This window comes from Caretta caretta, chromosome 7, assembly GCF_965140235.1.
Source record: "Caretta caretta isolate rCarCar2 chromosome 7, rCarCar1.hap1, whole genome shotgun sequence".
In the NCBI taxonomy this organism is placed as follows: domain Eukaryota; kingdom Metazoa; phylum Chordata; order Testudines; family Cheloniidae; genus Caretta; species Caretta caretta.
Window position 1 is genome coordinate 104,131,429 of NC_134212.1, and position 27,290 is coordinate 104,158,718.

The 27,290-nt window shown below is 38.7% G+C and overlaps 1 protein-coding gene across 7 annotated transcripts in view; it reads right to left on the minus strand.

Annotated features, from left to right (window-relative positions):
* The window catches only part of FANK1 (fibronectin type III and ankyrin repeat domains 1), a 58,322-nt gene that overhangs the window by 22,146 nt on the left and 8,886 nt on the right, over positions 1 to 27,290 (minus strand). For 6 of the 7 annotated variants that reach the window (XM_048856247.2, XM_048856246.2, XM_048856249.2 and 3 more), the window contains exons 2-3: positions 4,707 to 4,884; positions 2,210 to 2,334 (exon numbers count right to left, since the gene is read on the minus strand). In XM_048856247.2, coding sequence (XP_048712204.1) covers positions 2,210 to 2,334; positions 4,707 to 4,884 — 303 coding nt within the window. Of the gene's footprint in view, positions 1 to 2,209; positions 2,335 to 4,706; positions 4,885 to 6,322; positions 6,673 to 27,290 lie in introns of those variants that run through there. The other variant, XM_075131019.1, reaches the window with a different exon arrangement.

Sequence of the window (27,290 nt, forward strand, 5' to 3'; positions counted from 1 at the left end):
CAATACAGTGAGAGTTATTTAGTCTACAAACAACATATATCACAAACATTTTCAGGACACTCTACTTCAATTAAAAATAAGATAAAGTTTCTAAATTGCATATTAAAATGAAATATATTAAATATAATATATAATTTTGACCAGTAAATAATCAAATAGTGGGAACGTTCAAATATATTTTAATCCATAATTTGGAATGAGTGTTTGCAGGGGTACAGAATTCTTATGCCCCTTTTCCACTTAGATTTCCTGAAAAAATATGAAAGTTGTTAATTATGCATATTAATGTCTAATAAAACAAAGATATAAACATAAATCTAATTATTTACAGTCTTGCATAACTGGCATAAATAACTGGAGAATTAACTACCATTAATGTTGTCTACCTGGATTCATCATTGCAAATATCCGGTCCACACTACTGAAACATACATATTTTAAAATAATCTTCAAAACTCTAAATTCTTCCTGAGCATTGCCACTGCAAAACCTCCCTGTCAAGGTTACATAGCCACATGGCAGGGCATCTAGTTCCCAAAGTAACCACAATGTGAATCTTCAGGGGTAATTTATTTGGAAAAGAACAGTTATCTGGTTGTGCAGGGGGCCAAAGTAAGAGTCAGGGGAAATAAAAGTGAAATTAAGGAAATTTTTTAGTGCTGTTCCAAAATTTAATGTCAATATTTTTAAAAATTAACATTTCATATGGTGAATTTAAGCATGCATGCCTGTGCTTTCATATGAAAGTTCTGTCCACTCACTATAAAACATAATAATTACACAAGCACAATGAATCTGCACAGGTGAAAGTCATACATTTCTCTTTTTAAATGAATCCTTCCTGTATTATAAATGAGTCATTTGGTTACAGATGTGCAGGCAGTCATACCATAATGTGGTGATAACACCTTTATTTATGGAATTTAAGGCTCCATTGAAAGCAGTGAATAAATGATGAGCTTATTGGTGAAGACATTCACCAATTAACAAGCAGCAGCTGTTTGTTTCTCTTTTTTTAGGGCCCAATTGATTAAAATTGCATGCCTCATTTAAGCAGTATTTTCTTGTATTTTTCCTGGAGGAAAAAAAAAAGGCAGAACACCCTTTTTTTCAAACAGAGTAGTTGCTTTTCTGATTTATTAAACCACTATACAACTGAAAGCAAATTAGAAACGTAGAGACATAGTCTGTTTTCATGTGCACAGCCTATTTTATAAATGAGTTAATGGAAAATAGGTTAAGTGAGCATGAGCCACAAGTGGTACATGCTGTCTCTGTCACTCACAAATTTGGAAGACATCTTTCACTGATTAAAGTATTTTTGATATCACACTCACTGACATGTTTCTTTTCTAAACACAGGAAACAAGAGATAGATTATGTCATGAGTGTTTGCTGTCCCTTCTCCCATTAAACCGTCTTTCAAATCTCCAGATCTACTCTCCCCGTTTCAAACCACAATTCATACCATCTCTGCTCTTAAGGCCATCCCCTGTGACCATACCTCCTCCACACTGAACTTCAAACTCACCACTTGAGATACCTACTTATACCACCCTCTCTTAAACAGAACCCCAAGCCACCTATATCCTTCCATCCTTGAGTCAGCTCTCCCACACAAAACCCTCCTCCCTCCGATTCTTTCCCTTGTGCTACTCCCCAATGAGACAATCCAAACCACAGAGTCCCATGACCCACTCTCTCTGGCACAGAAAGATTCTCTAGCCTTTCTTGAAACATGTGGCTGACAGACTCAAACGTATTTTCTGTTCTTCCTCTTTAAGGGACAGACCTTTATTTCAGTTTGAGAATAAGCTTTGTTTCGAATTTAATTGAAGTGAGTAAAAAAAGAAATCACAGTAGCATTTGGTGGAACTAGTAACACTTCTGGCCTATTCTCTACTCCAACAGTTGGGGTCTGAATAACATGAAGAGAAAATTGAAATAGCCCACTATATTTTGTAAAATGACACTACTATTTTAGAAAATACAGAACTACTCAGCCTGTAGGTGACTCATAACCCATAATACTCTTAGAATAAGTAGTAAACATATGCAATATATTTATGTTTACAAAATATACATTTCAATTTTTGTGAATTCCTAATACAGTTTTCAATTCAACAGCTATTTTATATCAATTTTTAAAAAAATAGTAAGAAATTTTGTAATTTTTGTCACTTTATAATAAATTAAAGTCTATACTTACTAATAGTGGAGACAGAGACAGCTGGACTATAAGCACACTCCCCTGTAGGACTAGTGATCTTTAGTCGAAATCTGTAGGTTGTTCTCGGCTCAAGACCTTCCACGACATGTTGTCTAGCATATCCCCTAAAAAATTTCTTATATAATAATTCAGATAGTATTTTTCAAACATTTTGGCAAACAACATTTAAGCATAATGTCCTGATGCATAACTGCTCAAGCAAAAATGCACATACAATTTTACACCACTGCTCCCATGCTGATCTATCTACAGGATCTAGACCTTATGGCTGTGTCTACATAGGGAAAGTTTTTGCAGTATAAGCTAAGTTGTGAATTTAAACCAATAAAGTTATACTGATATAAATCCAGTGAGGACACACTTATTCCAGGATAAGAATGACTTTTTTCAGTTTATTTTATGTCACTTGTGAAAGGATTTAAGCTAAACTGAAAAAAAAACACTCTTATCCTGGACCAAAAGCATCCACACAGGGGATGACTGCACCTATAGAACTATATCAATATAACTGGTAAAACTTTCCCATGTTGACAAAAGCCTAATTTATACACCCACTTAAGGTTAAGTGCGCATGTAAATTAGATATTTTCAGATGGAAACTGCTCATTAGAAGCATAAACAGCCATTTGCCTATACAAATGCCTAACCTGTGCACGCAGTTGCTGCAATTGTATCTGAAAATTAGGCACAGATCTGTGTGCATCTTTAAAAGCCAGGCACTGAATATATACAGTTTTGTCATCATTTATAGCTTAAATACATTTTGTAGCAGTAATACCCCAATGGAAAAAAACAGGTGTCTAATAAGTTTCTTTTACATAACAAATACAAAGTGAAAGTGCTAATTAACTATTCACAAGAATTCTAGAGAGTCTGCCCTTTGACACCTACTGCATCCAAGATGCAAAATTTCTACTTCTAAAAAATGCTATAATTATTAGAATTTTTTTCCCAAAACCCAGTGTCTTAAAAACATTTTAAATATGAAAGAAACTGCTTCAGCGGAGCATAAAAGGTCAGTATTAACACAGTCTAATTCTGCCACCTAGTGACAAATCTTACACCGCAAAGTTTTCTAAAGATTGGGAACTATATTATATGTCACTGAAGAATCTGGAGTCAGTGCAGCATGCCATACAACAGTGCAATGCAAGAGGCTTGAGTTAAGAAGTGACTAATCTTAAGAAGTTTAATCTCCTGGGGCTTTAGGGGAAGGCAAGTTGTACTGTGAAGAGCAGCACAAAACATCAGTCCTTGGACTGCTTTACAAACAAGCTGCTCATCTTACAGATCTTATGTTGGTGTCCATTGATATACAAATATGAGCAAAAGTGAAGGGATGGAGCAGATCCTACATCCTCTGCCCTCTAACCCTAACATCCCTAATCACTCTTAACATCATCTTAGCCCCTTACTCCTACAGAGGCAAGTTCTGCAGTTTGCTAACTAATCATTATTCAAGTTAGGTGCAATGTGGAAGGGAAATAAAGGGATTCAGTGCTCATTTTGTGGGAGTAGGGTATGAAGCCACTTTTGGGAGGTGGCTAGTGCCCCGCTCTCCCACATTTTGCCTATACAGACCATAACCCAAGGAAAGAAAAGAAAAAAGAGGTCATCCCTAATAATATTAAATATAGTCTCATGGGCATTGGCCATCTTCTCCCAGATGATTGCACCACTTCGGAGCTGTCAGCCAGCAGGTTGCACGGTAGGTTTAGTTTTATTTCAGCTATTAGTCAGCCAAGCAGAATCCACACCTCTCAAACACACACACAACGTGAAATTCTGGCCCCAGTGGAGCCAATGGAAGTTTTGCCACTGACTTCACGGGGGGCCAGGATTTCAACCATTGTCTCTGGACATCACCTAACATACTGACAGCCATATATAGCAGTTAAGGGGACAGTCACTAATTGTGACCAAGGGAAGTGAATGGAAATTCATAGATTCATAGATACTAAGGTCAGAAGGGACCATTATGATCATCTAGTCTGACCTCCTGCACAACGCAGGCCACAGAATCTCACCCACCCACTTCTGCGAAAAAACCTCACCTATGTCTGAGCTATTGAAGTCCTCAAATCGTGGTTTAAAGACTTCAAGGAGCAGTGAATCCTCCAGCAATTTGTACCTGCCCTATACAAATTAACAACCATGTAGGTGTTACTCAGTTGCTTCAGGTATGCACCCCTCATGATCAAAGCAAGGTGGAGTAGAGTAACAACATACCCTTTTTTTACAAAAAATTATACGTCATAAGTGGTATTACCTCAAAAATTGTGCTTATATTAAGTAATTTAATTCAAAAGAAATTATATTTTAAAAATTGAATGAAAAATGTAATAGTTTTCAGAACATAACAAAACCAACATTGCCACCATAATAAATATTTAGCATTTCTTCACCACTTTTCATCTTCAAAATGCTTTGCAACCCATAACTTATTAAGATAAAACTTCATTAACATTTCACCTACGTATAAATGGTACCATAGGTATGTAATTTGGGGTCCTCTTCTTCAATTGACATCTTTAGCCATTGCTCTTGAGGTCCTTTTCTTTGTGTTATATTTTCCAAATCCCAAGAGAGTTGAATGCTGTGATGGGTCACCTCACCTACAACTGGAGGATGTGGTTTTGGGATAGTACGTTTTCCTAAAAAATATTTCAAAATGTTATTTCTACAACATAGAATGTAAAAAGATCTTCATATGTGTGAAACTTCATTTCAGGTGTTCATTGATTAGTTTTGTTATTTCTATTTTGATTAAGATCTTGCATTTTTCAAATATTTTTGACATATATCCAATTTACCCAAGAGTACACACTCATGTATAGAGAAAAACACTCTTAAATTTTGCATCCCTTCATCTTGCAAGTAAGATCATATTTTAATTCATCACTTGACAGGGAAATAATACACAATTATTGTGCAAAGATTATTTTAGAAACATAATGCTGAGTTGGTGCAGTGGACATATGTGTAGTTTGAAGTGTGTACTGAACGTGTTTTAAGTACACTACAGTTTGTACATGAAAATAAACTCAAGAAGGAGAGTTCTCTACAACATCCAAGATGCCACAAGTTCTGGAACACATTTTAGGAAGCCTACAATGTTACAGTTTATCAATAGTGAAGTTTCCCAAGTCACAAAACAAAAAAGTCTAGGAATAAAAATATAATAATCAATAATTAGGCTAAGATTTCAGAAGTTACATACTTTTAGTTAACATTATGCTCATTTAAACTAATCAGTGAAAGTGCCCTTATAATTTGTTTCTGTTCCATTTTAAATGCCCGTCACATATATAGTCTAAGGAACATACTGATACTATTTCAAATTGTTTATTAAATGTTCAAGGGATGATGTCTCTCATTCTGTCTGGAGTGGCTCAAAACTGAGAGTGCCTATCTCAGGGCAGACGATCAGAAAACAGGGTAGACACCCCAAGCTGGTATGTTCTATAATTAGATGTCATCAAACCAGTAACAAATATGAATTCCTGGGTCACTATACCAGTTTTATCATGGAGTCACAGACTTAGACTCTACAGTCTATCTTGCCAAGCAAACTGAACTTTGTGATAAAAGTTTACTTAAACCAAAAATCAAACCACATCAGGCTGCTCCCAGTCTCAAGAGACCAATCACTTCCCCAGATCTTACATAAAAGACAACACTGGTAGCCAATTTTACAGTTAACTAACTGAAGGTTTATTAGCTAAGAAAAGGAAGTGAGAGTTATTTAGAGGTTAAAGCAGGTAAAATATATATATAAAAGGTGAGTCACAGTTTGAGATTCCAAATGGTGGCAGTGACATTATAACTGCCAGACTCCCAAAAATCTTTCAAGGCTACCCAGAATAACTCTGGGAATCTCTGTCTTCTTGTTCAGTTTTCCTGCCCTGTTAGAATACAAATCCATATTTCATATCCATATTTCGATTTCCTCGAATCCATATTTAAAGTTCCTTCTGACAGAACGCAAGCTGACAGTCTCTCTCCCCACATGGGCTTTTCCTTTGATGACAGTGAGTGAGGAAAGCACTTTGAGTCTCTGACCTTCAGTCATCACACACCATGGCCACTTACTTTGAAATTAGCCTTTTTGATGTCAAAGTTCTTCATCTGCATTTCATAAGGCTTCTTTCTTGTCTGACGATTTATTCAGTTATAGGGATACTTGCAATGTAAATGTTTGCTATTACATTATAACATGACACACAAGCAAAACAATACATGAAAGATCCCATTAGTTTTCATGTAGTTTAAACACCAAATACATTATTTCTATACATTTAACAATTACTTTGATCTATACTAATACACAAGTGAATTGACCTGATTACACTCTGGCATGACCTGGTCTACTAGCATCACAATGTCAATCATCTCTTCAGCACTATGAGTAAGCAACTGCTGAATAAACCAATACCAGTTTTTTCTCAAGTTTTGAGTTTTTCAGTTGTGTAAAGGTAGGTTCTTGTCCTGAAGAGAGACTAGCTGCAGCAAAAAGAGAGAGAGAGAGAGAGAGATGGGGGCTTGAGACTATTTTAGTCATACATCTGAACCTAGCCCAACTGTGGGAAGCAATGTATAACAAAGAACCAAAGGTACATAAAAATTATTTATGCAGGAAACTTAAAATTATGTGGGATTCATTCCTTTACTGTAAATGAGTTTATCACCTGTTTCTTAATTATTTGGTTTTGATGAAGATAATTTCCAAAAATAAAGATGAGGGACACTAAATTTGTGCAGATCATACGTGATCCTGGATCTAAAATGAATGACATCCCTTGAAATGTGGGATATTTAAGAGATAAGGACCTGGTACCCGAGACTAAAAATACAAAATAAAACTGGTTCAAGTCCTTGCCTCTGACCACCAGCAATCACTGCTCCAGCTGAGCAACCAGAGAGTTCCATTTTGCTACTGTCATTGCCCTCCTCATTGCTTTCCATAAGCCGGAGACAGCTACAAACAGCAGCAGCTTCAGCTAGCCTCCACATTAACGGAGCTGTAATCGTATCACGTATCCCACAATGTGGAGAACGACAATGAGATTCCTCAGCGAAATGGGAGAAAAAGTGGAACAGTTAAACCCTGTGTGGAGGAGGAAAGAGGACAACAGGATTCGGAGACGGGAGGAGGGCGAAAAACAGGGAGAGAAGATGAACATTATACTGGGGATAGGCAAAGATAAAAGGGGACCCAGCAAAGGTGGCAGAGGGAGAGTGAAAAGAGGGAAAAACTATACTGAGGGATAATTTGGGAGAGGGAGAAGGTGATTAGCGCCCCCATAAAGTTGCCAAAATGAGAGAGCAAAGTTATTGGCTGCCCCAATCACACTAGATAGGATAGCAGGTTGCTAGGTTTTTCCCCAGTGAGTTAAGGCCTAAACGGGGAAAGGTGATTTTGTGGGAGATGATCACAAAATATTAGGGGGAATCTATGGATTCAGATTCACATTTTGGAATGTTTATTTCATCTCAGAACTTTTGAAGTTCTCCCAACAGTAGTTTTACATGTGCTATATGAATGTCAAAGTCTATAGTGCCAGCAGTATATCACTGTGATGAAACAACACACACTGAGGCAATATCAAAAGTCTACATACATTCAGTGTAAGATTTAGTGGATTTCTGCCTTGGTAGAAGAGCAGCTCTTTAAGAAAACTGTATTAGTTTTGAAGTTTTAAATGACAAAATATTTTTATTTTTAAAACCCGTATTCACCAGAATACGCACTTGACCCTCTAGTAGCTTAGGGACCAGCTATATGGAAATTGTTCCTAGCAAAAATATTAATATGCTGGCAATTATGAATGTGAAATGAACTCAACTTCAGCATGAGGTTTTCTTGGAATATTTTCAATACCACCATTATGAACAAATAGTTTCTCCATAACTAAGACTGCAAACAGGATTTCATTACAATAAGGTGATTTTCATATGCATTACTCTTAAAATTCAAGACTCTGTTATGTAGGGTAAGTCCCAGGCTGTAACAGTTTTTTCCACTAAATCTGAAGGAAATTCAGAGAGACACTTTTGGAGTTAAACAGCTAAAATGGATGTAGGGGATCGAGGGGTGCAGGAGGTTGGGGCTTTTCAGGGTGGAGGTTTTGACTGGAGCTCAGTGGGGGTGGTCTGGGTGCAACGGTGTGGGTCAGAAGACAGGGGGTCTGGGTGCAGGGGGCTCCAGATGCAGGGGTTGAGGTTCAATGGGCTGGGGTTCAGATATGGAGGGTCGAGGTGGGTTCTGGATGTACTGGGTGAGGCTTGGCGAGGGTGTCTGGGTACCGGAGGTCCAGATGCATGGGGCCTGGGCAGATGGGGGAGCAGCTCCCCATACAGTGACCCCTCCCCCACATATAAGAAGCGATGGGGGCAGGAAGCAGGGGAGGATGCTGAGCTGCCTGCAGCTGGGGGAGGTTTCTTGTGGTGGTTCTGACAGCCCCAGCCACTCCTTGCAGGGGAAATGGAAATCCCATCCTCTCCTGCCTCCAGCCCAGCCAGGACTGGCAGCTAATCCCAGGGTAGGAGCCACTGGCTGGGGGTGTCCTCAGCCCTGCAGTTATTTATCTCTCCATGGATGCTCCAGGTGCCTGAAATGATGTACCTGTGCAACTAGGGAGTGGTGCGTGACTGCTCTTGCAGATTCCCTTTGCTTCCCTGTCAGAAAGTCATTTTTCTGCAGGGAAGCAAAGAAATCTGCAGGGGACATGAATTCTGCATGTAAATTATTGTGCATATAATACTTTATTTATAAAATAAAATGGAAAAAATTCTCACTCTTAGCCATTAATAAATGTACATCACAGAAGTCAATAGCAAAAAGTTTATAAAAAGCCTACACATTGATGATGTTCTCAGTGTCAAAACTCTTGTAGAAAATTATGTGTGAGGTCTTTTGACAAAAAAAAAAAAAAAAAGAGACAGTTACTTACCTGTACTGTAACTGTTGTTCTTCAAGATGTGGGTGCACACAAGTATTCCACTTAGGTGTGTGTGTTCCCAGCACACCAAAGTCAGAGAATTTTACCAAGCAGTACCCATACAGGCAGTGCATGTGCCAATACCTTGGCTATATAACGGTGGAGCTGTCCCCCACCCCCACCAGTTCCTTTGCACCGAAATCCCCAGCTGGAGACTCTAATGCAAAGGGACAGAGGGTGGATCACAGAGTATATGTCTGTACCACATATAAAAGAACAGCAGTTACAATACAGGTAAGTAACAATCTTTTCTTAGAGTGGTTGCAGACATGCACTCCACTCAGGTGCACAAGCAGTTCCAGCAGGAGGTGGGCTTAGGTCTATTTGAACAGTGAGTGCAGGACTGCCTTCCCAAGGTTTGCATCCGATCTTCATGTTATGGTGACAGCATAATGTCTAGCACAGAGGACCACATTGCAGCCCTGCAGATATCTGCTATGGAGACATCACTAAGGTATGCAGCTGATGTTGCCTGAGCTCTCGTTCAATAAGCCTGCAATGACTGTGGAGGTATCAGCTGAGCCACTCCATAAGACATGGTAATAGAGGCGGTTATCCATTTGGAAATGGTCTGAACAGAGACAGGTTGTCCCTTCATCCACTCAGTGTAGGACTCAGAGTCAAGGTGACGAACAAAACAACTTGGTCCTTTCTAAATAAAATGCTAAACATCACCTCACATCTAAATTATGTAAGAGCTGCTCCTCTGCACTTGAATGTGGTTTGGGAAAACATACAGGTAAGTAAATAACCTGGTTAAGGTGAAACTAAGATACCACTTTGGACAAAAAAAATTTGAGTGTGGTTTTAAAGCCACCTTGTCCTTGAAGAACTGAGTGCAAGAAGGATCTCCCATTAAGGCCTACAATTCCCTAATTCTTCTTGTAGACGTTACAACCAAAAGGAAGGCTATCTTGAATTAGGAGAGCCCATGAACATGTCACAATTGGCTCAACCAGTGGTCCTATCAGTGCTCCTAAAACTGTATTAAGGTCCCTTGATTGCACCATTTCCTTCACTGGTGGAAAAAGATGGATAATCCCCTTGAAAAACTTCACCATCAAAGGGCTTGAGAATACCAGCATCCTTTGAATGGGAGGGTGGAAAGCAGAGACTGCCACCAAGTGAACCCTCAAGGAGCTCAGAGTAAGGCCTGAAGTTTTCAAAAGCAGCTAACAATCCAAACTGTCCTAAATCCACGCTAACATGGCCTGAATTTGCTTAGACGTTGCCCAAATCAAAAAAGATTTCCTTAGACAAGCAGGTGGCTCTCGTGGCCGGTTTTCTACTATTAAGGAGAATAATTCTGTTTCCAAGAACTGCTCCTCTTCATCTAGCCATGCAGCATCCAGACACTGAGGTACAGACTGCTCAAAGCGATGATGTTGAGTGAGTAGATCAGGAAGAAGAGGGAGAGGCTTGGGAAGTTGAGCCAATAGACAGAGGAGGCTGAAAAACCAACATTGTCTTGACCATGTTGGCGAAATCAGAATTAGTTTGGCATGATCCGATTTGAGCTTGAGGGTAACCTGAGAGGAATGGGGGGTGGAGGGACGGCATATATCAGGCTCCCTTCCCAGTTCAGATGGATGGCACTGGTAAAAGACCCAGAGCTTAGTCCAAGGGTGGCCAACCTGTGGCTCCAGAGCCACATGCGGCTCTTCAGAAGTTAATATGCGGCTCCTTGTATAGGCACCGACTCTGGGGCTGGAGCTACAGATGCCAGCTTTCCAATGTGCCGGGGGGTGCTCACTGCTCAACCCCTAGCTCTGCAATAGGCCCTGTCCCCACTCCACCTCTTCCCACCCCCACCCCTGAGCCTGCCGTGCCCTCGCTCCTCCCCTCCAGAGCCTCCTGCACGCCACAAAACAGCTGATCGGGAGGGAGGGGAAGACACTGATCGGCGGGACTGCCGGTGGGTGGGAGGTGCTGGGAGCAGGGAAGATGATGGGGGGCTGCTGATGTATTACTGTGGCTCTTTGGCAATGTACATTGGTAAATTCTGGCTCCTTCTCAGGCTCAGGGTGGCCACCATGGCTTAGTCCTACTTTATGACAGAACTGATGACATTTTCTTTGGCCCTCTGTTGAAAACAAGTCTATGGAAGGGATGTCCCATCATAGACAAATGGACTTGAATACACTGTTCTTTAGAGACCACTTGTGGTTGATCGAAAACAACCTGCCAAGTGGGTATCTCATCTTCCTTGGTGCAGAGATGCAACATCTTTATTGCTACCTGACAAAGCTGATTAGAACAGGCACCCTCCTTCTTGTTCACGTAATACACTGCAGTGGTATCATCAGTGAGAATATGGATTGCCATTCCCTAGATGTGATCCTAAAAAAACCAACAGGCATTGTATATTACTCAAAATTCCAGCAGGCTGATATAAGCTTCTGACCACAAGCTCTGAATTTTTAATGTTCCCAGATGTTCTCCCAACCTATCGTGGAGGCATCAGTAACCACTGTTTTGGTTGGTGGAAGGTGGGAAAAGGAGACATCCTGACACACATTGTTGTATTCCATCCACCATTGTAAATAATGCAGTTTCTCTGGACACCGAAACAAGGGTGTTCAGTAGCTGGCAACTCGGGCAATAGACTAACTTCAGCCACTACAGAAGAAGGCGAAGGCACAATCTCGCGTACTGCACTATGTACATGCATGCGACCATATGGCCCAGTAACCTCAGGCATACACAGATTGTGGTCAAAGGGTGCAAATGGAGGCCCTGACAAAATTTCTGAATTATCTGGAACTGTTCATATGGAAGAAAGACTCTACAAATTCGAGGGCCTATCAGGGACCCAATGAACTCTATTTTTTGAGTTGGCTGCATAAAGTTGATTTGCCCCTGTTTAAGATTAGACCTAGTTGATCAAAAAACGTCTAGCATGAACTTGACATGACTGAGAACTCATTTCTTGGATGAGCCTCTCAGTAGCCAATTGTCCAGGTATGGGAAAACATGAATTCCCCTTCTCCAGCCACCACTGGCATACACATGGTAAAGACATGGGGCTGATGACAGGCCAAAGGAGAGGAGCGTTAATGGTGGCCGATGACGATGAATCTGAGGAACTTCCTGTGGCCTGAGAAGATTGTCACGTGAAAATAAGCATCCTGGAAATTGAGAGCAGCAAACCAACTGCTGTGTTTCAAAGCGGGGAGAACAGTAGCCAGGGTAACAATGTGGAATCTCATATGCTTAAAGTATTGAGTGCAGAGATAGAGGATGAGTCTTATTCTTCCCTTGGATTTTGGGATCAGGAAGTAGCAGAAATAAAACTTCTTTTCACGAAGGTGATGAGGAACCTCCTCTATAGTCCCCAGAGTACCCAGCGTCTATACCACCTGCAAAAGCAGTGACTCATGAGAGGAGTGCCTGAAGAGGGCCTAATAGGGTAGGGGGATGGGAGTGAGGAATGGGTAGGAATGGAATGGCATAATCCAACCCCATGGTACTTAGGACCCATCTGTCTATAGTTATTGTCTCCCAAGCACCATAGAAGCAAGACAGCCTGTTCCCAAATAGCTGGTGCATGGATATGACACTGACAACTACAGTGCTGCTCTCGAAATGATCATCAAACAGACAGTCTAGCAGAAGCAGGAGGAGGAGGACAGGCCATTGGACTAAAACTAGACACAGAAGATTTCCTTCCGCGTGATTTGTGCCCCTTTCTGGGGAAATCTTGCTGCCTCACAGAGTAGGAGGATTGATGGAATTATCACTGAGGATACTACTGCTGTTGGTTCACACAATACAATCTCTTTATGGCTTGTGTATAAATCCCCGATGAGCATAAGGTGACCTGGGATGAAAGAATGTAATGTCTCCTCAGTTTTCCCTGTGAATAGGAGGCAATCAAATGGCAAGCCCTCTATGCTTCCCTGGATCTCAGGAGCTATGCTGAATTCTGGGACCATGAGATTCCTCTCATTATTACAGTCAAGGCCATGAGCCTGGATGAAGCATCTGCTATAACCAGGGCTAACTATAAGGATGTCTTGAGCGCTAAATGGCCTTCCATAACAAAGGCCATAATTTCCTCTGGTTCACAAATTTGGACGTGGCATCCAGTTCACAAAATCCTATTTCAATAACAGAGCTTGCTGGCTTGCAAAGCACATCTGCAAGGAGAAAATCAAGTAAACCTTTCTTCCCATTAAATCTAGCCTTTTGAACTCCTTTTCTTTAGGTGCAGATTTATATCTTCCCTGTCTTGCTTGCTCATTTGCCACTGTCACAACCAGGGAATTTGGAGCTGGATGAGAGAAAAAAAAAAAAAAGGACTCAAAACCCTGCACTGGCACATAGTATGCTTTGCTGTGGGCTTTAACAAAGCTGGGGTATTCCATACAGATTTAGCAAGTTCTAGTATTCCTTCATTTATAGGAAAAGCAACTTCCCCAGGAGCCAATAGCTGGAACATATCCATCAATTTATGGGTCTTCTCCCGTAGAAACTCAGCCTGAATACTTCAGGCTGATGCCATGTGCCAGAACAGAAAGTATCACCAGTTGTGGTTTCTTTAGGACTGTGTGTCATTGTTTATGCTTCTGTAAGTTAGAAATTTAACACTAAAAAAAATGAACTTATTTTGTGTAGTTAAAAAAAACACTCTAAAAATGGTAACTCACAGTTAGTGGTATAACATATGTTCACTTTTGTCCGTGCTGTCTAAATATCCATTAATACAATTTATGGACTACACAGGCCATATCATCCACATATTAGAAGTACAGTAGAAATACACATGGGGAAAAACAGGGTGGATTATTTTCCCCCCACAAAAAAAAAATAATATGGTTTCAGTGTAGTAAGGCAGTTGGTTACAATGCTCAGGCCAAACACAAGATTAGGGGATACAAAAATCCAGTGACCTATTGCTTTTCACATTAAATTTCTATTTGTTAATTTTCCAAGAAAAAGGTTTGCATGTCTCATTTTACAGAGCAAAAGCACTTTTAGGCCTTAAAGCTTGTCTTTGCTTATATTTTCCTTTGTTGGAGAATAATTTCCACAGTGTTTGCACTAATTGGTTTATTCGAGCTCTGTACAAACAGTGGAAGGTGATTTAAGAGTTTGGGGTTTACCGAGGCAATGAATCATTTACTGTTTGGTCAATATGTCAGTCTGTAAGAGACTGGTTGTAAATAAATACATTTCATATGAAATATTGATTCAACAGTTTAGGCACACACCTTTATGAAGCTAGCCCAAAATTAAAATCAATTTTCATTTATATTTTCAATGTTGTGAGATATTCTTGTGGTTATGAAACAATGATCAGAAAATAAGTACCATTTTCTGACAGTCATTCATATGGCACCATAGTAAAGGAATAAAGAATAGGATTCCTTTCTTTATTCGATGAGTAAACATAACTCATTAAGTTCAACAAGAATTACACATACAAATCAAGGGAAGACTACATTATACCCTTGCACTCTTTTTATACAAGCCTTTTTAAATTGTATCAATTAATTAAACTACTTCTCTCAGAATATTTTCACAATCAGTAAATGTTAATTCCAGACTATCTCAGTTTAAAATGATGATATGGTAACTGGAATGCTAGTTTTAATGAAACTATTTGTTTTAAATGAAACAAATGAAACATTTAATGAAACATTTGTTTTAAAATTAATACAGAATAAAAAGAAACCCAGGCTGTAATTAGATATTTTACAAGCCGGTAAAAGTAAGAGGGGTGGGAAGCAAGCAGTTCTTCCCCATATTCACAACTACTATTTCTCTAACCTATCAGCAAATGTTAAGAAAGAAAGGTAGCTAGGCACCTTCATCAAATAGTACAGAATCATAAAGAAGAAGCCATTATTTCTTGCTCAAATAAATTGTTTTGACTAAAACTGAATCTTATACATTTTCACCCTAAGAATCTGGTACAGAAACTTAGAAAAAGTTTGACATTCTGAAAGACAATTTATCTCCTCTCACTTCTTTCAGTAACAATCCCAATCCAGCTATCCATATCCTCTGAACAAAGTAATTCTGCACAAGGTTTAATGTAATAAAAATACTTGATAACACAAAACTCTTTCGCTCTATTCGATGAAACTGTACAAAATGTTGTCTATCAGGGAGCTCAACGTTAGCATACCAAACATTTTATACTCTATTGTCTTTGAAGAGCTATGCCTATTTTCAAATTACGAACAGTTAAAACATTATTCTTGTTTCAGTCTAGTAGCAACTTGGCATGGAGCAAATACTGGCCATTGATCCTGGGCATGCCATGTAAAAGTTTCAAATTAGTCCTGTGAAATTACCATTGGCAACTAACAAAAGCAACTTTATTGCTTATTTGCTGCCTAAAAGAACATTATCTGTCAGTATGACAGCAAGTGATACTATAGTTTCACTGGATGGATTTGTTGGAATATTAAAAAAAATCTCAAGCCAAATAAACGGTAATATAATCTAAGTTTTACTGTCCCATCTTTTGAGAAATCTATATTGAATGAGGAGCTCAGCCAAAACAGGATTTGTAATATGCATGACAAGTACTGATTTGTTAAATGCTTATCACTTCCATGGATAAAGTACAATCTACAATACAGTTATTCTCCATATACTGATTTACTTTGGGCTCATTTAACACCTGATGATATGTTTCTATTTTTATATACATATATATACACACATATAATAAAAATACACACACATATATATAGTTATGCATATAAATACGTATCTCATTTTCATGAACATTAGATGCGTTGTACAGTAGGTCAGCCAGCCAGAGGCCAGAAAGACCAAACAGCCTTACACAATTAATACAAAACTCAATCTCTTGGTTTAAATTTATTTTTTAGGTCTTTGTGTGTGTGTCACGAATACTACTGCCACAGAAACTTGAAGTAGGATTTTCTAGGCCACAAGCAGAAACTAAACTAGAAACCTACTCCACATAGGAGTTTTCTTAAATCCTCAGATGGAAGTTGCTTTAACAAAAAGTTACTAAATTCTCTCAATTTCCTCAGACACATACTGTGAACGACAAACAGACAGAAACAACAGACCTTATGAAACACTGTATTTGCTAGGGAGAGCTGTACTAGGAAGCATCAGATTGGCTTTTTAAAAGATATTTTTTAAATCTGTCAGCCAGAATCTAAAGTTACTCACTCTTATAATCCCTTGCTACAAATTCAATTTTGGAGTTTACTTTAACTTCTCTGGAGACAGCTGAAACTCATAAATAACCTAAAATAAAATAGACGTGAGCCTCCCTTTTAGTGTAAATCTTTTTAATTACTTAAACTACTTTAGCAGAATACTCAACGTTTAAGAATTTCCTTGCTTTGCATTATCAGTTATTCCTTCTTTGAATCTGATATCTGAATCAGGAAAGGAAAAATAAGAGGGGGAAAAAAATCAAGATTAAGGGCTAGACTTTCCTATACTTACTTACTGTGGCAAATTTCTGCCATCCTTACTCAAGCTAATTTCAATGGGACTCTTGCAGAGTATTGTGATACACATTGCAAGTAAGGGAGCCAGAATTTGGCCCTAAAAGAATAAAATCATGAAAAGTGATAAGAATAAAAAAAGATATTCATATGAAGGGTTTAACCTTAAATTACTATATATACAAACACATACTTATACAGAAAAAATATTTCTAGAACAGAAAACTATTCCCACAGTTTAAAAAAAAAGTGATGTATTCTGGAATAAAAAGTTCAAAGCTGCAGATGCTGAAAGCATTGTTGCCCTCTAGAGTAACTGTTTTGACCCAAGAGGAAACAGTTTTGTTCATATACTGAAAAATTTATTTTTGGGGTAAACGTGCTGCTTCAGTTTGCTACTCCTGAGGGAATTCTGCACCTAAAAATTCTGCACACAGTATTTTCAAATTCTGCAAAATTCTGCACATTTTATTTGTCAAAATCACACAATATAATCACACCAGCTTCAATTATTTTTGGTCATTTATTTAGAAAAACCTGTCAGCAAGTATGTCTGTAAGAATACAGACAACAAAAAAGATTCAGGAAATGTCTGACAAATAAATAGATTCCTTACTAGGCATATTAATACAGAACATCCAAGTAATAATTCATTTAAATTACAATACAGAACCGTATTTTCCACACCCCTCAGAAGCACTGCAAAGGCTTGGGGGAGTCAGGAATAACAGAAGAGCTGAGGGAGAGGAAAGTAATTGCTGGGAAGGAGCCTGGGTGTGAAATTGGAGGGTTGTTAGGTATGGGTGGGAAAAGTATGGAACAGGGTTTTTTGGGGGGGTGGGGAGAGATTGTGAGGGAGCTTCCCCCCATGCAGACCTGGCTGATCCCTAGACACTCCCATTCAGTCAAGCACATCTGTTCCTGTCCCCATGTGTCCCTGTACCCCATATGTCTTTGCACCCACTGTCCATGTGTCCCTCCACTCCCACTCAGACACCCACTCCACCCATCCCCATGTAGCCCTGCACCCCCTCCCCATGACTCTGTGCACCCACTCAGCCACCTCCCATTCCTATGTGGCCCTGCACCCCCGCCCGCATCCCCATGTGGCCCTGCACCTGACTCCCCCATTCATCCCCTGCTCCAGTTTGTCCTTCCCCACTAGCCCTTATGAGCCCGTCTGACCCCCCCACCAGCCCCACGCTGTCTGTCTTCCCATATCCCCTGTCTCCTGACCTGGCCCGACAGATGTTGTGAAAAAGGCAGCCTGTTTCTCTTCCCTAGCTGCTCCTCTGTTCTAGCACCATAGTGCCTTCTAGTGGGCAAAAGGTGGAACTGCAGCAACTTTCCAGCAGAAACTCTTTTCTGCACAAAACATTAAAAATATGCACAGCTCATTAATTATGCACGCACAGTGGCACAGAAATCCCCCGGGGTAGTTTTCCTGTTGCAAGTTTTTTCTGTTTTAAGTCACAGGATGTCTCAACCATAGCACCAAGACCAGCTGGGGGACAACAGTAAAAACTTTTACATCACAGATTGCATTCGGAAATCCAAGGTTGGAATATATCTATTAACATGAAAATTATCAATCAGTTCTATAAACTTCATCAGACCTGTGAAGTTTCCTGATTGGTTAGGAGACTCCCGTTTGAGGCTGTGTCTACACTTCAGAGGCTCTACTGGCATAGCCACCTAGCGTAGACACAGCCTTCACCAAAAAAATCCATTTGTTTTTCAAGACAAAAGCACTCTTCCATCAACATAGCTGTGCCTACACTGGGGATTTCATTGGCAGAACTATGTCAGTCAAGGGTGCGCTTTTTTATACCCCTGACCAACATAGCTATGCTGATATAACTTTGCAGCACAAAACAAGCCTTAGCTGTTTTCTGCACAATTGCTGCCTACCTGCTTAAAGCTCCTGATGTGAAGAGGTGAGGAAATACTCCATGCCAGTAGTAGGCAACCTGCAGGCCGCACGCAGCCCATTAGAGCAAGCCGCTGGCAGGCCGCCAGACTGTTTGTTTACATTTGCACAGCCGCCTGCAGCTCCCAGCCAGTAACATAGAAATTTCTGTTAGTAAAAGTCAGGCCATACTGCAGCCTTATCACAGTGTTATATTTGCTGCAATTTATTGAAATAAAGAAATGCATATTTACCTATGCAAATTAGGTTACTGGTTCTTTGCATTAAATCTCCAGACTTCTTAAATTTCAGCCATAACAGGTATGCCCCAGAGCCAGTGAGATGCATCTTTTACCACATGAAGAAGGGAAGCAAAGATTTTTAGATTTACAACTCAGCAGATTTATCTATCTGTGTATGTTTTATATAAATATACACAGATACATTTTATAAAAATAAAAAGATCATATAATTATTTTGGATTATCTTCATAGTTAACATGGATATTAAAGCAAGAGATGAGACAAGTCTGGAAGGTCAAGAAAAGACAACATTTAAAAAAATGTTTTGCAGTTTTAGACAACAGCTCCAATCACCATGGATTTGTTGTGGACATCTATTTACAACCAAGGCATAAATAACTAAATTAAAGAATGTCATCTTAAAAGGACGAGAGTCTTTCTAAATACATTAGAGTTTTTGTTCAGTTAGAGTTTAAGCTTATTTTCTATACTGTCTTCCAAGACTCAGACGACACTGACAACTCTCCTTTAATTTCATTCATTATGCCCACATACTAGGGATTGCTGATTTCCCGTGCTTCCTAAGAGATGTCCTTAAAAAATAAGCTCTCTTAAAGGAGCTGTCTGGGATACTGTTTTAACATGGTGACAAAATTTCCAAGCTGCCAACATCTGATACAGTGCCTGAAAACCTTTTCTCCACATTTTCCATACTCTGTTTCTCACAGGTAATCTCTGGTCTCACACACAGAGCTGGTCACCACTGAGTTCTTCACTCGAGGAAGTAGTAGGAAAATACAGGCGCTAATTCCTATTTTATGGTATTGAGTTTCTTTGGCTACCAATCTAATTAACTAGGATCTTTATTTAGATTACTATCCAAAAAGAACTCAGAAATACAACTACTTACTGAAACTTTTAAAATTCCCCATCACACTTAATAAGATGTGTTTGTAGAAAATTCCCCATCCCCCAAATGCAAAAAAAAAAAAAAAAAAAAAAAGGATTCTCCCTTCATAGGAATATACACTCTCTACAGTTATGCTACAATTAGGAACTGCTACATTTTCCTGAAAAGAGTCAGGCACTTCTCCTGAAAAGTTAAGCTAAGTTTCAATGTCTCAAAATGGAGAACTAGTCTGAAATATATGTATATACACACACAACCCAATGTTTTCCATTTAATGAACAATAAGATTTGCTTTCACTAATTCTCAACAGGTTGTCTCATATCTGTGGCTACACTCAGGCTTATTTTACTTTTTTGTGGGTGAAAAATATTTTCCCCCTTGCACTGGCTCTGATGCGTTGGCTGGTGTGTTAAGGGGTAAACCAAAGCTCCACCCCCCCCGCCCACCTACACAGAATGGGGAGTAACAGCCCAGAAATGGCTGTTCTCATTCCTGTGCAGGCTCCAGCAATGTGGATACCCCACACAGGGAAGCAAGGTGGTTCCATGCACACAACCCAACTCCCTCTGTGCATGCACAAAGGAGGGCTCACAAGTGAGCCCTTAGGCCCAGATCTTTGGCACCTAAATAGTTTTGAGGATCTGGGCCCTAGTGCTAGAAGTTTTTTGCTTAATAGAAATTCCTCCATTGCAATTAGCATTCAATTTCTTTTCCTTTTCTTTTCTTAAAGGGCCTTTAAAATGCATCTTTTAAACAAAATCTCCTTACTATGTTACCAATACATTAGCTTATTGACATTTAGAGCATTTTAAAATCCATCCACTTTTCACTTTGCTGTTTATTATTTCCTGCATTTCTCTCAATTTAGGCAATGAAAATAAATTAAGTAATTTTCAATTTTGTTTCAGTTTAAACTTTCAAGTTTTCAATGCTTGGGCTGCAAATACTACTGGGAAAATATTAATTTAAAACAACTGTTTTCACAGGAATATTGTAATTTCACATATGTGACTGATCCACGCTCCCCGCTAATGGCTGAATCAAGACTGAAGATGAGCTGGGTCACAGGGAATATCCTTTCTCCCAAGCACCGAATAATAGCAGAGCAGCTGTAACCTGTAAATTTAAGCCACATCCCTCCACAGGGATGCAGAAGAAGAGAAAAAGACCAGAGAATCCGCACAGTGACAGCCCACAAACCCCTCTGCACAAAAAAAAAAGGAAGCACATGCAGAGTTGGGGGAGGGGTAGTCTAACATAAGAGGGCCTCACTTTGAACAATGGAACCACAACTGTTGCATTTCAAACCCTTCAATGAAAAGGAAGCATATGCTCCTTTAACAATACAAAACAGCAGATAAACAACAGATCAAGAGCATAATATTTACTACATTTTACACAATATTTACTTTCTTTCATTAACTGATTGTTAACATAGTTAGTTCTAGAAGTGAATTATATTTTCCAGGGAACAATTGGAACTGCTTTTTGCACTACATTCACATCTCCCACTGTTCCCATCACACCATAACTATTTGCATTTGCTTCAGGAATTACCATTTTCTGGCTTGTTTTTTTCCTTCCCCAATTCAGACTATGGCAGTGAGTTATTATCTAATTCTGGATGCACAATTAAATCATCTTGCAAACAGTTCACTAATCACGCTAATACTAAAATCACTGCTGATGAAGCTGAAGCAGATAAAGATTCTAACAAGAAAGAATGACAAGGAGGAGCACATGCAGTTTAGGAAAACTATAAAAATACTGCATTACAGATCATGGAAGATTTTTCCCACCCAAAACAAATTAGTTTAGTAATTTTATTCCTAACATTTATATAAACATATTTAAACTTGACGATCCGGCAATAATTAGTTTGGCTATCCCCTTCCAGGACTTCAGACTAGGATCTTGTGGGACATTTCCAAGGTTTATTTCTATCATTAAAACTTGTAAACACAAATCACTTGTAGTAAAAATAAAGCCTTGATTCTCCATTGTGTCCAAGCACTTCCCTGTGGAGAAGTGGGTTGTAAGGGAGCTGGCCACGTCTCCTTGATGCTTATTCACCAGGCTGCAGTGCAAATTAAAGCTGCCGAGGGACAACTTTAACGTATGCCACTGACATACACGAGTGGAGAAAATCAGGCATAGTCCATGATTGTCCATGCTCCCTTCACCTCATTTCTCTCCCTCATTACACTAACTTGGGTTCCTGCACAGGAAGAAACAGAGCTGCCTCCACCAGCTTTACACTAGCATAGATTCCTTTTACATATTGGGTGTTCTCATGTAAGAATGTCCAGCTACTTTAGGTTCACCATGTGCCACATAAACAGCACCATGCTGGGTTTTTTTTTTTAAATTTGCATTATCACTCTATTTGCAATCTGAAAAAAATGCCTTAAAATCAGTGCTGACGCACAACGAATTTTCTTTGTATTGATTAGGCAGATCCTGTTGATAATGACAGTTTAAATCCCAGTTACCTACAGAAGGAGCTCAGAATAAATACCTTCAGATGATTCCCCAAGGTCTGCAAGTTTAAATGTGGTCTGTACAATCTCAGTATCATTCCAGTTGCCTCAGGTCAATAGAATATCATAGGAAATAAGTCCATGCTGAGATATTGTCTATCACGACTGTAACAATTTATGGCTACTGTGTCCATTAGTCACATAGAGAAGCAAAGCATTTACTCAACCTCTGCCAATATTAACCATAACACAACATTTGCACTTGTTACTAAAAATCAGTATGTACAAGGAAAACTGTCCTTTAAATTAAGAAGAAAAAATCACGTTTTCCACAGATAACACACAGCTTCCCTGAATTTTTTACAGTTTAAATCCACTGAATAATGAGCACAAAGGAAAATATGGCAAATCAGGTTAGACATATTACTTACTCATTTGTGTACAACTCTGAATTGGCTCCTTGATTCCACATCCAAGGACCCAAAACAAATTAGAAATAATATTCTTCAAATATTGTTGCTCCAATCTCATTACAAATCAGAAGTTCCTATTTACTAACAACTCAAACTATTACACCAGCTCTTGGTCACTGAATTTTACACCTAAGTGTCCAATGCAAGTAAGTATGATTTTAATATTTTAGGCCCTATTCCTGCAAACACTTATTCTCACGATTAACTTGATTAATACCAGTAGTCCCACTTAAATAATTAATATTGCTAAAATATGACGAAATAAAAAATAAGGACAGTTCCATCATAAAAGCAGGCAATAGGTATTTAGAAATAACTTCTCTCATTGACTATAGTCCATAATTGCTTCTTTGGAGAGGTATAGTCAATTTTGTGAATTTGTATATTTAGAATCATGCAGGTCTATAATATGGACTACTACAAAGTTAATATGGAAAACAATACTTAAAACATACTGAAAAGGAATAAAGGAGTGGGTCTACCACTGCATACAAAAATATGGAGCCTTTCACCTTTCATCTGCATGTCACTGTTTGGAATTTGAACCAGGTCAGTAGTGACAAAATTGTTACCATTGTTCAGTTGTCTATGTGATAGGAGTTGGTAATCTCAGTCCAGTTCCTAGAAGCCAGATGTCTGTATCACAGAATCCACCATCACAAATGTGATCAACCCATTATCACAGAAGAAACAAAGATGCTGATTTTGGCATAAAAAGGTCTACACATTTCTCTTCTAGCATGACACCACAGGAATTAAGATCAGCTGAGGTGCTTACACTAGTGGTCCCCACATTCAAATCAGCTGATAAATTAACTCTTCCCGCTGATGCAACAGAGCTGAAGCTTGTTGACCTAAGAAAATGCTGCAAACTCATTTATTTACATTTTTTTTTTTTACAAAGCGATATGCAGGAAAGGTTCAAATTTTCTTGATTTCAAGGAATGCAGTTTGGGTTCTTTAACATTATGGCAATATGTAAAATATTACTGTTTAACTGAATTTTGGATCTTATTGCATATATGCAAAGCAAATGTGTTAAGCAGAGCACTTTATGTGTGCATGCATTTCATTTTATAAATGTCACTCCTATGGGCAGCCTCAGCAAAGGAGCCCAAGACGAAGTGGGTATGGAAACTCAACTACTATGTCATTCCTAGAGCTGCCCCCCTTCCAGATGAAGGCGGAGTTACAGTGGTGGAGAAACTTTGCCCCTATACCTGTTCTGTAAATATACAGGGAATTTCAGTTTCCCATACTGTCAATCCAGCACCTCTCTCAAACAAAAGTTATAGCTAATATAAATAAATCTGAAAAGGGCTAAATTTGAAAATGTAAGACCTTAGAAAGCTATCTTCATAAACTGAAAAGTTATTAGAATCTAACTGAATCACAAAAAAAAACAATAGCAGGTCAATTTTTCATTAATTGTTTTCAGATATTGATAATAAAAATACTATTGACGTAATGTTCAAATATTTTGGGAGTAATTCCCATTTTATAAAAGGGTATTTATCTAGTTATATATTGCTCCTCATTAAGCAGGCAAGGCATACATTACAGTTGCTTGGCCCGGACTGCAGGAGACAGAACCTTAGGAGGGCTTTATTCTTGCTACCCTAGGGAAGTTTGCTAACAAGTTAATCTCTTTTTTTGCACAAAAAATGTCCACACTAATAATGCATCATGTTATTTACAGACTCATTTACAATTAGCAGCAGCCATGACAAGCAAACAATTAAAAAAATAAACACCAAAAGCACAGTCAAAAACAAAGAAAACACGCAAGTCGTTTTTGTAGAAGCTGTGGGAGGATTATGATTTGCTGTGACTTTAAACATCTGAAGTGACTTCCAGCATAATTCACAATGGGGAATCACCACAAAAATCTAGGACATACTTTAGTTACAAAATTACAGGCAACATTTAAACAAGAACAATAAAATGTGTGTGTATTTTATTATCACCACTGTATGAACTCTGTTCATCTGAAAAGATACACAAGCTTTTGTGTTGTAGAACTCTCTTGAAGTTATTAATTCGGCTTGAGGCATACTGGCTATTTTCAGCCAAGCACAAGACAAAGGCATCTTTAACATTGTTCCTGCTCCGTGTCACACATGGCCAGAGCAGATTGGTGAGGCTGTGAAGCTGTTTGCCAAATCTAACTTTCCACTGACTTTTCCATCCAGGATGAACCAGAGATAACATGTATACCATCACTACACTATTATTTATCAGCTCAGGTTTTCAACTGACACCATAACATTTCAATGGTATATCTGACTTCTAGGAGAGATGAGATCTTTCTTATATTCATCTCAAATCACTGCACAATGTATAGGCCACATCCTGTGGTATTTCAATGGGACCGCTGCCAAAGTAGAAAGAGAGAGAGATTTGAAATGTCATTTCACTCAACACTATAGCCCTGATCCTGCAAAGACTTATTCATGTATTTAATTCTAGGCATTGGAGTACTTCCATTGACTTCAATAATAAACCAGTGGGGCTACCCACATGCTCAAGAGCAAGAATATGCATAAGTCTTCACAGGATTGAGGACACAGTTTATCCTAGACATCATATTGTGCAACTGGTTCTACACATTATACATTGCTAGTGCCCTGATTAGCTGTCAGACTTTGCACAATTTGTGTGTATTTTTTAACGATTTAGTTAACAAAGGTTATGCTTAAAAGGAATAGAAAACTAAATATGTGGAATTGATGGATCAGCCTGATTTGAATACTATTTCTAATTATTTCATGGTATTGTACAATATGGTAAATTTTTAAAAACTTATAGCATACTCAGATTAATCAACTTCCTGTTACAGTACTGTGCTTGTAAAAAAACATTTGCAATCACCTAAACAGGCCAAAGATACTATATTTACTTCGTACTCTGGAGCCATGTAAATTAAAGCTTTGTTAAATAAGAAAAAATACATTTTCATTTTAAAACAACTGTTCTTTAATATATACCAGATTTGATTATTTTAATAACATTACAAATGTTTACTAACATATACTATGAAATGGTTCCATACATTGAGGTCTGTTTTAACAGTCTCCTAAAGGAAGTAGAAACCGTCCCATTTCTGGAGTCTTTCAGATTTATAATGGGAAAAAAAAGCATTTGCTAATATATCAGAGAGTACAATCCTAACCACCTTGGGGATGTCAGGATGACAAAATTACCAAATAGGTATTTTCCATTTTTAATATCTAAAATTTCTAGGTAGCGGTTGATGTTTCTCTAACAGAGGTGAACAGAACTATATAAAGAATGAAAAAGTGTACACTCAAGAACACTATTATTAAAAGCCAAGAATATTATTTTATTATTTAACATTTACACTGCAGTAGCACCTAAAAGCAACTACCAGATTTGACCCCCTAGATTATAATAAATTATCTTCTTAACCAAAAATTCTACTAAATATAACTATACTTCTGCAAACTTTTAGCCATAAATTTTCTATAGACATTTTAATTACACTTTCTGGGTGAAAAATTGGCTTATTTGAAACGGTAAAACTCCCATTGACTTCAACGGGGCCAAGATTTCACTCGGTTTTTGTTATTAATTAGAAATTTCAATTTGAGAAGATAGCCATTTCTTTATACTGAATATCATCTACACAAATTGTTAAAAATTTAAAACAAAGAGGGCCTGACTCTGCACATCACTGCCTAATATGCTGACCAATATAGTCTCATTGTTTCCTTGTACTCTCCCATCTGCCTATATCGTATATGCCCTGTTTTATACTTGGATTGTAAATTCCTTGGGGCAGGAATTGTCTTTTTGTTCTGTGTTTGTGCCTAGCACAATGGGATCTCACTCCACAACTGGGCTCCTATGCAGTATAATCATACAAATAATAATCAACTTCTCTCTAAAAGTTCGGTGTGGATAAGGCCACAAGGGTGAAATCCTGGCCACACTAATGTCAATAGCAAAGATCTCACTGACTTCAGTGGGGCCATGATTTAAGTCCAAGGGTTCGTCTTCACTACCCGCCGGCTCAGCGGAGAGTGATAGATCTATTGGGGATCGATTTATCGCGTCTCATCTAGACGCGATAAATCGATCCCCAAATCAACGCCTGTACTCCACCTCAGCAGGAGGAGTAAGCGGAGTCGACGGGGGAGCCACCGCGGTCGACTTGCCGCTGTGAGGACAGCCAGGTAACTCGAACTAAGATACTTTGACTTCAGTTACACGAATAGCATAGCGGAAGTTGCATATCTTAGTTCGAACCCTCCCCTAGTGTAGCCCAGGCCCAAGTGTTCAAAAATTAATCCAAAATGGTGGCTGTAGTAAAGGTGGGATTTTCTGGGTTCCAACAGGCTACCACATCATTAAAGTAATACCATTGTAAAGAAATACAACACTGTCCAAATGTAGTTGAAAGTCAGTATACTAGAACATTGTCCCAAGATAACAGTCTCCTGCTGCCAAAGCAAAACTAAGACTTCTTTTCAAAGCATAAGACATTGACCACATTCAGTTACAGTAACTGTGATTAAAGGAAACCAACCATGACAATTTCAGCTGCAGTCAAATCACAAGGGAAATAGTGCCAAACAA